The 14,501-nt window shown below is 48.8% G+C and overlaps 1 protein-coding gene across 2 annotated transcripts in view; it reads left to right on the plus strand.

Annotated features, from left to right (window-relative positions):
• Positions 1 to 5,802: 5,802 nt before the first annotated feature.
• Positions 5,803 to 14,501, plus strand: part of ETV6 (ETS variant transcription factor 6) — a 127,205-nt gene continuing 118,506 nt past the window's right edge. For both annotated transcript variants that reach the window (XM_054631376.2, XM_054631377.2), the window contains exon 1: positions 5,803 to 6,273. In XM_054631376.2, coding sequence (XP_054487351.1) covers positions 6,241 to 6,273 — 33 coding nt within the window. In that variant the 5' untranslated portion in view covers positions 5,803 to 6,240. The remainder of the gene's footprint in view (positions 6,274 to 14,501) is intronic.

The following is a 14,501-nucleotide window of genomic DNA, read 5'->3' on the forward strand; positions in this document are numbered from 1 at the left end:
GATACAGCCTGCCCAGCCTTGTCCATCTCCAGCCAAAGGCAGGAGTACCCTACTTTTACTCCTTGGTCCTTGCATGCCTGCTGGGCCTTCCACACATTTTGCTGGGGCAAGATTCTGTAGTGGCAGAGCAAGGAGCAGCACCTGGCCAAGGCTTTTGACTCTTTGACTCCTCCTCAGTGAGGAAGAGACACTGCCAGCATGAGCCGAGGGGACAAGCTGCATCTGTGCCCTTGAGGAACCAAAAGATTCCAGTTTAAGGTATCCCTGTCAGTCTCCTTCTGAGGGAGACCACAGTCAGGGGAGCTGAGCTGGCTTTAAACACAGGGACACACACAAACATACAGATTATGTATTCCTGTGCCTTTTCACAGAACTGGCACAGTCAAAGGAGGCTGTGCCATGAGCTGCACAGCCCAGCAACGTGGGATGGGGTACTTTTACATCTTTTACTCTCTTAGCCCTGGAAGTTTTGCTTTGTGGCACCACACTGCAACCAAAACAGTAGGAGAGGTAGAAAAGGACTTGGCTGTAACCAGCTCATGGTGCCATGGGACTGTTCCACAGCAGCATGAGAGGGGCCTGTGGTCCCAAGCATTTTGGACTAACCTGATAGTCAGGTTTAGCTTTTGCCAGGCTGGTGTCACTACAGTCAATGCTCTCAGGAGCTTTGTCAGGGCCACTCACTGCCTCATTTTTATGTGCTACATCTTGAGCATGTGTTCCAGGAGTAGCATTGTCAGCATGTGTCTGAACAGGGACCTGCAATGGAGTCCACTTCTCAAACACGACCACCAACTTGTCTCTCAGAAAATGCTGCACTGCTTTGAACAACGGTACAATTCTCAATTTCCCTTTTCTCTTTCTCGAGCACAAGAGTCACACTTGGAGCAATAGAAAACTTTTTCTCCTATTTACAGAAGCAATACACTAAATGATTCAAAATAATACAATATGTGGCAATGTGTGAGGATGATGTGGCTTAGACCACCAAGAATGATGTTCAGCATGATTTTCTTTTACATATATTTGCTGCTGGATGAATAGGTGTCATACCAGCATTTTTGCATTTCTAGTTTGGCTGTTGTGAGTTTCTGAAATGGGAAAGTGATGTGAGTACCTAAGAAAACTCTCAGTATACCTAAGTATCTTTATATCAAAGTGCATGCAGCTTTGGGGAATGCACAAATATAGCTATTTTGACTTAAAACCAAATCAAATCAAAGCAAAACAAACTTATTATCAAAATAATTATATTGGTGCAAATCCTATTCATAGAGCCAGACTATGGAATCTCAAGTAAGACTCGGATCTTAGATGAAGCAATTTGCAAGAATGCAAATGAAATGGATATAGCATTTCTCACTCTAACAGTATAGACTGGATTTCATAACTATTCCTAAAAAGTCAAGGATTTGGGACTTCTACCACAAGAAACCTGTCTGAGTCTTGGAAATGTTCATGATATCATGTTATTGACTTGCCTGATAACATGAAGTGAAGGCTAGTCTTACTGCTAATGATGACAGCATGACTGATGCATATTAAGGCCATAAAACATAGTTTAATTTCAGAAACTGATTTGGTAAGAGGGAAAGGAATCACAGTGCTAAATGTGCAATGAGAATCACTTCCACAACATCTCTGTGTACCAACCCTCATGGATTTCCCTTTAGCCCTCAAGACTAAAAAATCAGTTGCATTCTAAAATGAACATGTCCTTGCATATTCTGTGAATTTCCTGTCTCCTCCTGTGCTTTGTTGTTATTCTGTCCCTCAGTTTGGAAGAGTCATCTCTGTTGAGGCCCAGTAGTGTCAGCAGACCCATCAAGTCACATTTAAATCTGCTTAAACACTGGGAGACAAAAATAAAACTAGTAATACAAGTGAGGCAAACAAGTGAGCACTAAATGAGTCAGTTAAGTTGTGCTGGGGAAAGATAAAGGGAAGGAAAAGATAACAGAGGAGAAGCAGTAGAGTGAGTTAATGATAACTGGGCACTGGGAAGTAATGACTGGTTTGAAAATAAAAAGAGGAAAGGAAAAATACTACAATGAACAAAGTCTCCTTAATAAAAGTCAATGATTATTGCAAACATCTGAGGCAGTTGCTGTACACTGCTGAAACCAGAAAAACAAAAGAAGGAATGTACACACAAAAGAAAGAATGAAAACCTTGGCTTTCAGCTCGATGTAGGTAGTCAAGTGTCTAACTCCTTTGGAAAAAAGGTTTCAACATCCTTCTGGGACATATGAAAAACCCCCTGGTTTAGCTGCTGAGCAGGTGCAAGTAGGAAGACACTGGGAGTCCTATGGCTGTGAAAGAGGCCCAGGTGGCAGAGGATCAATGGAAGGTGCTGGGCAGATGCACTGCTGTGGACAGAAAAATTAAGTCCCAATGAAAGGGTGGTTTGTCTCCTTTACTTCAGGGTTTGCTCTGTTTTCAGGGACAATCTTTAGGCCAGAAAATACAATACCAATACAATCTAGAGCCAGATTTTTCAGACCACTATGAGAAAAACATACTTCAGTCTATTGATTTTCTCATCCTGCTGCTGTCCCCCAGCACACCACCCACCTTCCCTTTCTGGGAGAGCCCTCAGCAAGGTGGGAACTTGGCCTCACCTCACAGGCCATGGTACCTTTTGCCTGTGTTAGTGTTGTTGACATCCATCTGAACAAAAATTAGGGGAATTCTGGCTGGAGTGTTGATGACAGGTGGCTCTGCCAGATCATAAATCCTAACTAATGGGTCCTCCCTGGAGATAAGCTAAGCAGTAGCCTCTAGGTGAGAAGGAAAGAAACTCACTGGGAGCCTGTTCAAGGTTAAATGCGAGCTAATGGACTTCCTTTCCGCTCTGTGCAATCTCCACGTGGCACAGATCTAAGGGGGAGCTGACAGCTCGAGCAGCTTCCTCTTCCTTTTAAACCAGAACAACTGTCCTGCAACCATGGACCACCCTGCACACCAGGAGATTTGGTAGTTTTCTTCTCCTGCCCAGAGCAGGCAGGACCTTAAAGTCTGAGGTCTCAAGAGATGCAACTAATGAGAGGAGCTGCAAGAAATCAGGGCAGAGAAACAAGGGCAGAAAAGCTGACACATGACACAGGGTTTGGCCCTCCTTGTTCAAAGGGTTCAAAGGTGTTCTCCAGTCACAGTGTGTAGCACCTAGCCAGCATGGCTGAGGCAAACCTGCTTCTGTTGGCAAGGGCACACCACAGGGTGGGGTGTGTTTTGTGCAGCCACATTTCCTTCCCAGCTTTCTTACAGCAACTTCAATGGGATTGACTTGTGGCTGAAGAGATGCTCCAGTCATGGCTGTGGCCTTGTTCACCTTTTCTATCCTTCCCTTTTCTAGTTTCCATCCATTGAACTCACATTTAGTGGAGTATTGGAGAAAACAAACAGAATGAGCTGAGAGAGAACAGCTCTTGTAGCAGTGGGGAACAAAGCGACACGGACCCCCTTATGTATCCGAAGGAGATCTCTTTATTGTAAAAATTGGCCCCTTTTTATACCTTTAATTTCAACCTGACAAACTGAGACTTAACAGAACTCAACAGAAAGAAGGCACCCCTTGGCTGGCTCAGCTGCCATGCTGCTCTCCACATGTTCTCCCATCCAGTCAGCCTCCTGCTCATACACTGTGCACACATTCCTTCAGCCATCACAATCTCACTTCCAGCTGACTCCCTCCTCACTCATAAAGGCCTCTCACCCCTCAACCAATTCCCAGCCCTCCAGCCTGCAGCTCTGCCTTTCCCATGGGATCTTCTCATGAGCATAAGCCATAGAAACTTTAATAATTATAACCCCACATCCTACAAGCTCTAAATCACGTTGTGGTCTTGGACAGACACTTGCAACCGTCCATGCTGGTTGACAGGTTTGAGGGGATGGATCACGGCCTGTATTTATAAGGGCCATTAATCAAAGTCTGAGGAAGAGCAGCTATCAATGATCCCAAAAGGAAAGGATGAAACTCCAGGCAGAAAACTGAAACTTGGGATGCACATCTTCACCAGAATGTCTGTGGAGAAAACCAGATTGCAGTGGCACTGTAGGATGGAACACATCTGATTCAGAGCCATGCCAGGTGACAGATTCTGTACAAGCTTTTAAGGCAGCTGGGAGACAAATGAAACTCAGGATTTTTTAATTGGATGTGAAAAAAAACAAATGTCACTGTATGGGGGCATCAGGCGTTGGAAGGGGCTGCCCAGGGAGGCAGTGGAGTCCCCATCCCTGGATGTGCTTAAAAGGCATCTGGATCTGACACCAAGTGATACAGTTTAGTGATTTAGGGGATACAGTAGTGCTGGGTTGACAGTTGGACTGGATGATCTGGAAAGACTCTTCCAACCTTGAGGATTCCATGACTTTGAAGAGCAACAGCTCTACTTCATCAGTTTATCTGTGCTGAGGGAAGACAGTAAATATGAATCCTTCGCTGTTGAGTTGGTCCTATATTTTAAAAGGATCATTGGTTGCCAGGCTGGGAGGGGATAGTACTGTCCCTCATTTAGTTTAAGGCCAAAATGAAGCTGTAAGAGGCTGAAAAGAGCGAGTCCTGGTTTGCAAAATGGACCAACGGGTGCCTACAGCAGTCTGGCCTATTGGCCATGCAGGTGAACCAGCTCTGCATCGTGCCAGCACACCACGCTTAGGGCAGGCACCATGAAACATGAGCTAAGCCTTGCTCTGAGAGCACCGCGGTTGGATTCCCTCTCGTTTGCCATTTTTGGTAGCACCAAATCACTTACAGGAGCCTCCCCTATGGCAGTGCACAGCATCCTTCCAGCAGACTCCAGAGGCAGCTCTGCCTTGCAGTCCTACAGGTACAGAGCAGTGCCCTGGCCCTGCTCCCAGGCAGCTTCAGCCCTTGCAATAAAGCGGGTGCATCTAAAAGCCAGCCAGGACCCCAGAAACTGCCCGTAAAATCACAGAGAGATTTGGACAAAGAGATGGCCAAGGGGTTTCTCACTTTCTCCCCGCTCTTTTCGCTCCCATCACGAGGGCTGGAGCTGTGCCGTGCAGGAGCCGGGCAGAACCGGGCGCTGACCCCATCGCGGATGGGAATCACACACAAGGCAGGGGGTTGTATCTCCCCGCTGCGGGTGATACAGACACATCCCTGAAACCGCGCTGGGCTCCGAACGCAGGGCCAGGCCGGGCTCTGAACACGGGCACCGGACCGGACCAGGCCAGGCCAGGCCAGGCCGGGCTCTGAACACGGGCACCGGACCGGACCGGGCTCTGAACACGGGGACCGGACCGGACCGGACCGGTCCGGACCGGGCCGGGCCGGGCCAGGCCGGGCTCTGAACACGGGCATCCGGACCGGGCCGGTGGCGCCTCCACACACGCCCCGTGCCCACAGCGGCCGCGCTGCGCTCCCCGGCCGGGGCTGCCCGAGCGGCGGCGGAACAAAGCTCGCAGCGTTGCCGGGGCCCACCCGTCCCGCTGCCCGCCCCGGGACCGCCGCTCGGCGCTTAAAGGGCCCGCGCGGTGTCAAACGGCACCGGCTTGGCTACGGCGACACGGCCCGGCCGCGCCCTTCCAGCCTCCCCCCAGCCCTGGCCGGCCCGCAGCGCACCCAGGGCCCGGCCAGAGCCAGCCGCACACCCGCTCCGCCCGTGGGCGGGGGGCGCTGGGCCGGCGGTGGCGGTCGCTGCCGGCGCGGCCCCTTTAAGGGGCGGTGCGGGTGCCGGGAACCCACGTCAGTTTCGGCCCCGAAACTCCGGATCAATGAGCGGCGGCGCGGGGCGGGGCGCAGTGCCCGGCCCGGCCCGGCCCCCGCTGCCGCCTTTCGGTTTCTCTCTTTTCCAGGAAGGAAAACACCGGCGGGGACCGGGGCCGCGCCCCCCCGCCCCCCACTTCCCTTCCCGCGCCCTCTTCCCCTCTTCCCGCGCGCGCGCGCGCATCGCCTCTCGCGCGGAGCCGCGAGCACGCGCAAGGCACACGAGCGCGGGGTGGGGGGGCGCGGGCGGCCGCGCGCGCCCGCGGGGAGCGGCGGCGGCGGCGGCAGCAGCGAGGAGCAGCCCCGGCCCCGCGGCCCGACCCCCCCGCGCCACCCCGGCCACGCCGCGCCCGGCCCCGGCCGCCACTTCCCCTTGAGGGGACGGGCCGGGTCGGGCCGCGCCGCCGCGCCGGGAGAGGAGCGGAAAGTGGGGAAAGCCCGAGAACTTCCCGTCTGCCCGCCCGCGCCTGCCCCGTCGGGCTCCGCCGAGTCCCTCAAGAGAGATGTCCGAGACTCCTGCTCAGTGTTGCATCAAGGTAAAGCCCCGTCCCCCTGCCCGCCCGGCCCCTGTCAGCGCCGGTCGCGGCGGTGGGCTTCGCCGTGGTTTGCCCAGGGTTATTTTGGTGGAAATAACTGGTTTTCCCTCTGGTGTTCTTCACGCGGGCGGGGGTCGGGGCCCCCGTTTGCGGGCGCTCCCCGCGCCGCTCCGGCCGCGGTGCCGCGGGCTGTCAGCGCCCTGCGCTGCCCGGGGCGGGACACGGCGGCGGGCCCGGCTCGGCCGGCGTGGCTCCTCACGGCACGGAGCTTTAAGGGGGCCCCGGAGCCCGGCCCGGCCTCCCGCGGGGCTGGCTGCCCGCCGTCCCCGCCAGCAACTTCGTAGAAAGTTTCCTGCCGTCGGGGAGATGCAGCCGCTCCTGCTTCCGCCTGCAGTGGGTCGTGGGTCTTTCTCTCTGTCTCCTTCTCTCTGTCTTTACTGAATTTCAATATTTTTCCCCCTCTTATCCGTATTACTGCTGTTTATTTTAGTGGTTGCGATTCCCGGCATCGCTTGCCGGTGGCAGGTAGGGGAGCCAGGGCTGCCCGCCCGGCCCCGCTCCGGCAGGGGCTGAGGGATTTGTTTCCCCGTGCCCTGGCCTGCTGAAGAAGGGCTTAGCCCGGGAAGTTTATCGTTTTTAGTGGAGGCGGCATGAAGCTGAGACAATGGAAACAAAATTGAGTTTCCTTTTTTGTCCAGACCCTTCCTATCTAGCAGCCCACTGCTTTCCTCTCGCCTTCCCTCACTCCCCGGTTTTGCCTTTTATTTAGGAGTCGCTTTGTCTTGTTGCAAGGCAGGAATCTCCCTTCTGCTCCTGACTAACTGTGCCCAAGTAAGAAAGAGATCTTTAGTGGTTGTCTCTCCCTGCCCAGAAGAAAGAGGTGACTTCCAGACTCTCTCTGAGGGGAAGAGCCTGGAATAAACACTTATTCAGCATTATGCTCTTTTGTTTGCTTGTCCCGTGTGCGTACGGGGGAGTCTTGCATTCTGTATGGTGGGAACACAATTTGAAAACTTCTGGGTGTATTTTCTCTTGCTGAGTTAAACGCAATCAGGCCTGTGTCCCGTGAAGTCTCGTGGCTTAGAGTCTAGTTTGACTTTTCGTAACACAGACAGGCAAACTGGATAACGGGGTATTGTATGTGTGTTACTCTATGGTGAAATGCTAATGCAGGCAAAACGTGTTCTATTAACTCATTGGGTCCCTAAAGATATATAAAATGAGATATAGCTGCTAGTTTTTTTCTGGTAAACCCCATGGAAAGGTAGGATGTGTTCTCTGGACCAAAGAACACAAATATAATGAAAAAGTGGTGTCATATGAGCTGTATTTCCTTGTTTTCGACGTGTCATTTTGAAAATAGGAGGCTTACTTCTGCTCTTACTGAGATGAACAACTATCTTGTTGATTTTAGGAACTGTAAAACTGGTCCTTACGCACTGTCACTAAGGTATGTTAAGGAATCATACTGTAAATAATCTGTTTCCTAACTGGAGAGATACAAACTTTTCCTTCAGTCTTGACATTAAGAAATGCCACATTTCCATTACATTTCAACAGTTACTAGAAAACTGATTTTTTTTAGAAGTGACTGATTGTAAACATCATGATCTGAGCTTATTTTTTAATGTACCTTTTGTCTACATGTAGAAACTGCTGTTACTGGCTTCTCTCTTACTGGCTATTTTAGCAGTTTCAAATTTTAAAATTAAAACTTTGCAGTCAGAAATGTGAACTTTGAATGAAAACATTTCTTTACCAGTCTAACTGTTCTTGGTAGCTTTCCTTTCAGCTTTTCTAACTATCGTTGTTTTTTGGACACTTTTTTAAACCAGGTGGTAAAGGTGATTGCGTTCAGCAGCTGGATTTAAGAGGAGCTGTTTAAATGGTAGTTGATTATGTGAGTGTAGCTGATAGTTTCTTCAGTATTCCAGTCTGGCTCATGGCTTGGAATGTGATACTGAGGCAGGGGAAAAAGCTGCACAGAGTACCCCAACTTTGCTACCTTGTTCTGAAAAGTAGGGGAGTGTTGTGCTACATGGGTGTCAGAAAGTTTCACTGGGAGCCTGTGAACGGGAAGCCGTGGTGCTGGTGGGTGTGTTTTCTTGTTTTCTTGTTCTTTTCTTGGTTTGTTGTTGGTGTTCTTTCTTCCCCTTCCTCCTCCGATTCGGGACAAGGGTGCAGGCAGTAAATGCCACAGCACCTGGGGTGATGAGCACGGAAAGCTTCAGCAGAGAAGGTGAAGGCTGGTGCTTTGTTTATGCCCAAGCTGCTCATTCTTCCTATCTCGCTGTGTTAGAGAAGTGCTCTAATCAGATTTGGGAAAAGTTTGAGGAGGTGAAGTTTGGGTTTATATTTTATTACTGGTAATCATTATAAGCTTGCAGTAGTATCTTGGATTGTGTTAAGTAGTTATCAGTACGTGTGTGTGATTGTGTATTGATATGTGCTTGCTTTGCAGCAAGTATGTGCTGGCTGACTCCTCTGGGAGATGAAAAATACCCTGCTGATAGCCAGACCTTGCCAGCACTTGGGTGTGTGCTTGCCTGGCTCATGGCAAGCAGACCCACTGTACACTTGTGGCAGGGGGGTTAAGTGTGTGTGTAGGGTCTAAAGCTGTAGAGAGAACTCATCCTGGGGTTTAGAAGGTAAAATCTCAGGGGTGAGAGATGAGGATGAAGGTTGGGCCCTCAGTTTTTGCTACAGCTTCGGGTGTCGGCATGCTCTCTGCATTGACTGGCGGGCTTTGGGGTTGTGGTGAACTCCAATCTGAGAGGGCTTGAAGGCTTTTGACTCTGAGGTCAGCTGGGAAGGGGCATCTGGTGTGGTTGTGATAGTCAGACTCTTTTTTCATAGATGGAATATCTGTGTTGGTAGTAAACCTGTTCCTCTGATCCTGAGCCACAGTAGTTAGCTGATTATATTGTTGTAAATAGTGCCACGATGTTGGCACTCATTACAGTATTGGCAAGTGATCCTTAAGGCCTCACCTCTCCTCCCACAGATGGGAGAATTGAGGCACCAGGAGAGTGTAAACATCTTGGCAGAGACATGCACGGGAGCAAGAGCTCAGAGGGAGACAGGACTAGCAGTTTAGGCACTGATGATGATTTTTGTGATTAATTAAGGTCTATGTGGTGATAAGTTCTGTTTAAAAGCTCACCTGGAGCATTCTGATTGTCAGGATCTCCTTAATTTTTTGCTTGAAGTGAATATATCTTGAGAATATCACTGCGGTGTCATACGGAGATTCAAAATACAGCAGGCAAGTGGAGGGCTCCCAAAGGGCATAGTTTAGTTTGTTTATTTTTTTATAAACATGACACTTTCAGTTGCTTAGTCTGACTCACCATGTGACCATACAATTGTGCTGGCACCAGTGTGAAGTTGTGTGGGAGCTAAAACTGGGGATATGGGGACAGATCAGCTGCTTCAGGTCTTGCAGACCAGGACCTCAGGTCCCTTTGTGCCCCTGGCTGATGCTTGAGCTGAGACTGAGAGTGCTTTCTGTGGGCAGCACTGGAGGCACAGAGCCTCACTGAAATCAGGTTTCACAACTGTTTCAGTGCAGGTTTTATGTAGGTGCAAGCTTGGTGGATATAGGTGCTCTCTCTTGTGCTGAGCTCAGTGGGGTGGCTGCAGGAGATCCAGCACAGGATCCTGTAGCTGAAGGGCTTCATTAAGTGCTCATTTTGGATTGGAGAACGTACTTTGTAATAGTTTAAAAAAAGGCAGAGGAAAGAAAAAGCTAAAGGGCAAAGAGTCAGTGTAGTGTTTGAGTTTTCAATCTTAATTTGTTTCCCCTGACTGACTTACTTTTTGGATGGTGGGTTATGTCTCCTGATACCTCGTTGGTGCTGTTTCTGCAAAGAGCCCTCTCTCACTGAAGGCTTCCCGTGCTGAGGGACTGTTGAGCTCCTCATGGCCAGAATCCTGTTGCCCTCAGCCAAGGCTGAGTATCTGTCGGTGCAGAGCATGTTCCTTAGTGTTTACTTGTGTACTAGGAGGAGGATCCTCCTTCTGTTAGTGTCAGTGACAAAGCTGTCATTAAATTCAGTGGTGGAGGATTAAATGGTAGAAGACCAGTGTTTGGAAGTACGTACTATTTAACACCTGATTAATCACTTAACTCCTTGGCACCAAGTAAATTGAATCCCTCTGAAGCAAAATTTTACTAGCACTGCCCCAATTAAACAGTGGTCATTAGCATTCACTGTGTCATTACAGGTGAAGTCAGTTTCCTGGGAGGCAACCCATTAAAAGAGCATCTTGAATCTGAAATGCCCCAGTGAAACAGAGTATACTTTAATGATAATTTATATGCATATTGCAGCATGCATCCCACAGTGCCTTTTGGAGGGAGGTGACTAAACGGTGCTGTGCTGATAGAAATGATGATAAAAGGGACATGAAGTCTTGTACAGTGACACAGAAGCAATCTTTCTGCCTTTTAGAAAAGTTATCTGAGTCCTTGAGTGCTTGTGTTCTGAGTTCTTCTGACAAAAGTTCTCCCAATAACCTGCTTAGTGCAGGAAAGGGAGAGAGCTGAGGTAACTGGTGCTTTTGGCCAGTAATATAGTTTTGACCTACAGTCCAAAAATTGGCTAACTTGTTTTTGGGTTCTTTTTGCATATGTTTGTTTTGGAGTATTTTGTAGTTCATTGCCTTCAGCTGGGCATCCCCAGAGTACCAACAGCTCAAAAACCAGTGCTGAAATTGTTCTGAAAGTGATTGCCTTGTCTTTTGCTTTCCCTACCTGTGAAACAAGCATAAAATAACAATAAATGTTCCTATGCAGGGCAGTAGCAGGGCTAAGTACTTGTAATGCAGTATGGAAACAAACTGTTTATTACAGAAATCAGGGACAATATCTGATTTGTACCTGGCTTTTTAGTTCACACAGTGCTTTGGGGGCAGTGTGCTGGTGGTTCTTTGGCTGTTGGCTTTTTGGTGTGGGCCCCCTATTTCTGCTGAGCAGTCAGAGCAAGACCTTGGAGCTTCCGTATGTCCTGAGGTCTGGATCAGCCACACGTGGGCAGGGTGGTGTTTCTGTGCCCACAGAAACATGGAAGGCGGCTCTGGAAGAGGCTGGCACGTGTTGCTGCCACAATCCTGTTCCTGGCCCAGGGCAGGAGCACCTGGCAGGGATGGCAGCCAGATGTGGCTGCCAGAGTGATCCCCACCACCTTCCCCTGACCACCGCCCTTCCCAGGGCTCCCTGAAGCTGCATGCAGAGCAGGTTCCATACACAGCTGTTCCAGGTGTTACTCCTTCCCTGGTGAGGACAGGATGATGATGAGCTGCTAGCATTGCCACAACAATTAAGTTTTAAGTTGCAGTGTGTCCCTGTGCCTCCCAAAGGAAGGAGGCTGCCTGGAGCAGCCCATGGGTGGGATGTTCCTCTAGGCAGTGGTGAAGCAGCCAAACCAAACCCAGATATGTTCAGCCTGAGCAAAGAGACCAGACACCAAAGCTTCTGTGCTTTTAGCAGTGGAGTTGTGCTATTGATTCCTGCTAGTGTGGGTTGTTTTTTAGGTCTACAACCCATGCCAAATTTAGACCATACTGGTTCTGATGTTGCTGAGTTGTCTTCAGGCAGTGTTCTGAAGCACAGAGGAGAACTGCACTCTTCATCTTCTTCTTTAGTAACATGTGGGACTCAAACCTAGATTATAGTGACTGCTTTTGTTTTCTTCTTTTTTTTTTCCTTCCTTTTTTTTTTTTTTTTCTTTTCCCAAAAATGCCATGGCTGGCAGGAAAATAAATGCAGAAAACTCCAGCCAAAGTTAAACTTGTTTGTGGAATGTCCTGGAGCACTGGTAAATAAAGGATTTTGAAAAGGGTTAAGCTTTTCACTGATAGATGGTGTCATCTGCTGTAATGCTACAAAGCTCTAAAGTGAGCTGGGTACAGCAGTTAAGGAAAGCCATAAATGATTCTTCATCTAAATGAATTTCCAAAGGTTATTCCTTGTTAAACCACATGCAGTGTCTTTGCTTCCGTGTTGTTCTTGTATAGTTTGCAAAGACTGTCTTGGTTAAGACAGTCTGGAGAGAAAAAGGGTATGGAGGAGATTCTCACTGCAGTGTATTTGGTGTTCTATGGAATGTATGCACATAGAAATAGATAGCATTGTAAATAATTTTAAAGATGTGTATATTGCCAGGAGTAGCATTGGGTGTAACTGCAAGAGATGTGTTAATACAACTCCAAAAAAGTACTTTGGATGTGGCAGCTGGATTTCACATATTTAACTATTAACAGCTGCCTAATATTAAATCCAGAGTTGGGATGTTTAATTTTAAACTAAAATTAAATATGATTATGAATAGGGACAATGAATGATTTCTTGGGGTTTTTTGTTTGTTTTGTTGCAGGTTTTGTTTTGGGCTTCTTCTAGCCAGCTCAAGTAGGGCCTGATCAAGAAATTGTAAATTATTCATTTTAGGAGTTTGTTCTGGAGAAAACCAACTGGCAACCACTAAGGACTATCCTTAAACCTGATGAAGTGAAGCAGAGAGTGAGGTTCTTTATATGGTTCAAATTTCAACTGAATGTAGCCAAAGTGATTTTTTGCATTGTCTTCAGTGGGATCCTCCAAAACATATCTTAACAGAAACTAGGAATGTTTTCTACATGGTCTGGGATTCTGTGGAAATCTATGAACTTGGAGCTCTACTAGGTAAATAAAATTTCTAATAACAGTGCCAGAGATAGCAGTACTAAAATTCAGAGATGCAGTTATCCAGATAGTAGGGCCACAACAAGGCATTCTGTAGCTGCAAACCACGTTTCCCCTTTATGCTCCTCCTTTTTTTCTTAAAAGGATTTCACATCAAGGTAGTTTCCATCTTTGGTGGAGCCCCATGAAGCTTTGCTGATACTCTTGGAGGTCAAATGCAGTGATCCCAGCATTCACAGCAATACTGAGGAGCCTTTTCCTGACCTTCTATAAGGTCTATATTGTGATTTCCCCTCTCTATGGCAGAACTAACAGGTTTTTTTCTCCTGGTGGATTAGGACTGGAGATAGTTGTTTTACCACATTGCCTCTTGAATGACTTGTTCTCATCTTCCTCCCTGCCTTGTGCTTTAAAACACAGGCAAAGCCAAGCATTTCCTGACCTGGCTGAAGTTGAGCTTTGGTAGAGTGTGAGGAACTTCACAGATTCTGAGCTGAGGCTTTTGGTTCCACTTGTCACTGGAGGCTACTGAGGAAAACATTCCTCAGTAGATGGATCTTCCCTGCCACATCTGTGAGAGAGAGGCTGCTTGGATGTTTCCAGTGGGCACCACTGTGAGGGACTGGCTGCAGCTTGAAGCCTGCAGAGCAGAGGAGGTGGTGCTGATAGGCCATTGTCACCTGTGCCCCTGCCCTTCTCCTGTGGCGGCTCTGGTCCCAGCAGTGTCACTCCAGCTCCATGGGAACAGCTCCCTGCAGTTCAGAGCCCCACTCCTGGCTTGGGCAGCCTGGTGGGGACACGTGTAGGTGTTGGATGCCCGTGCCATGCTGGGTGCACACCTGAGGGGCAGGCCCACCATCTCCCTGGAGGTGAGGAACTGAAGGGCTGGGCTGCTTTCACAGAGGGATGAGGGTGCACTCAGTGCTGCCAGGGGTTCCAGGAAGGGCACCAACTTGCAGGAACAGGAGTGTTGATGGGTATGAATTCCATTCTCAGCTGGCAGACTGAGTGGTTGTGTCGTGTCTCATGACTTGAGCAAATGTGCTCTCTGGAAGAGGACCTGGGGAAGACACTGGGAGCAGCTTCCCGGAGAAGGTTATGGGATGTAAAATGTTTCATGGCTTGTGGCTTGAGATATGTATCACCCATTGCACAGTAAACACTGGGCTCTGTACACTGGAGATTCTGTCCTAGCAAACTGCCTCACAGTAGCTGAGTCATCAGAGCCATCCATGACTGACCATGTGCTGGCTTCTATTACCTCCCAATGGGGACAAATTACAATCTCAAAGTGAGAAGAGAGTGAATTAATAGTGTATGCAGAGCCAATTAGCACAGCCAAGTGAACCATGTTGACAGGCAGTGGCTGCAGGCTTGGAGAAGTGGGCAGAAAGTGCAGGGGTAGGGGTTTTTCCTTGGTAGGTTTGGGTGGGGCACTTGCAAAACTTTTCTGCTTAATAGAAATGGGTCTCTCTGAGATATTCAGTACTGTTTGCTGATGGACCTCCCAGAACTGGTCTGGCACCTGGGATCATATTTTAGGAAA

The sequence above is a fragment of the Agelaius phoeniceus genome, chromosome 5 (genome assembly GCF_051311805.1).
Source record: "Agelaius phoeniceus isolate bAgePho1 chromosome 5, bAgePho1.hap1, whole genome shotgun sequence".
Taxonomy (NCBI): domain Eukaryota; kingdom Metazoa; phylum Chordata; class Aves; order Passeriformes; family Icteridae; genus Agelaius; species Agelaius phoeniceus.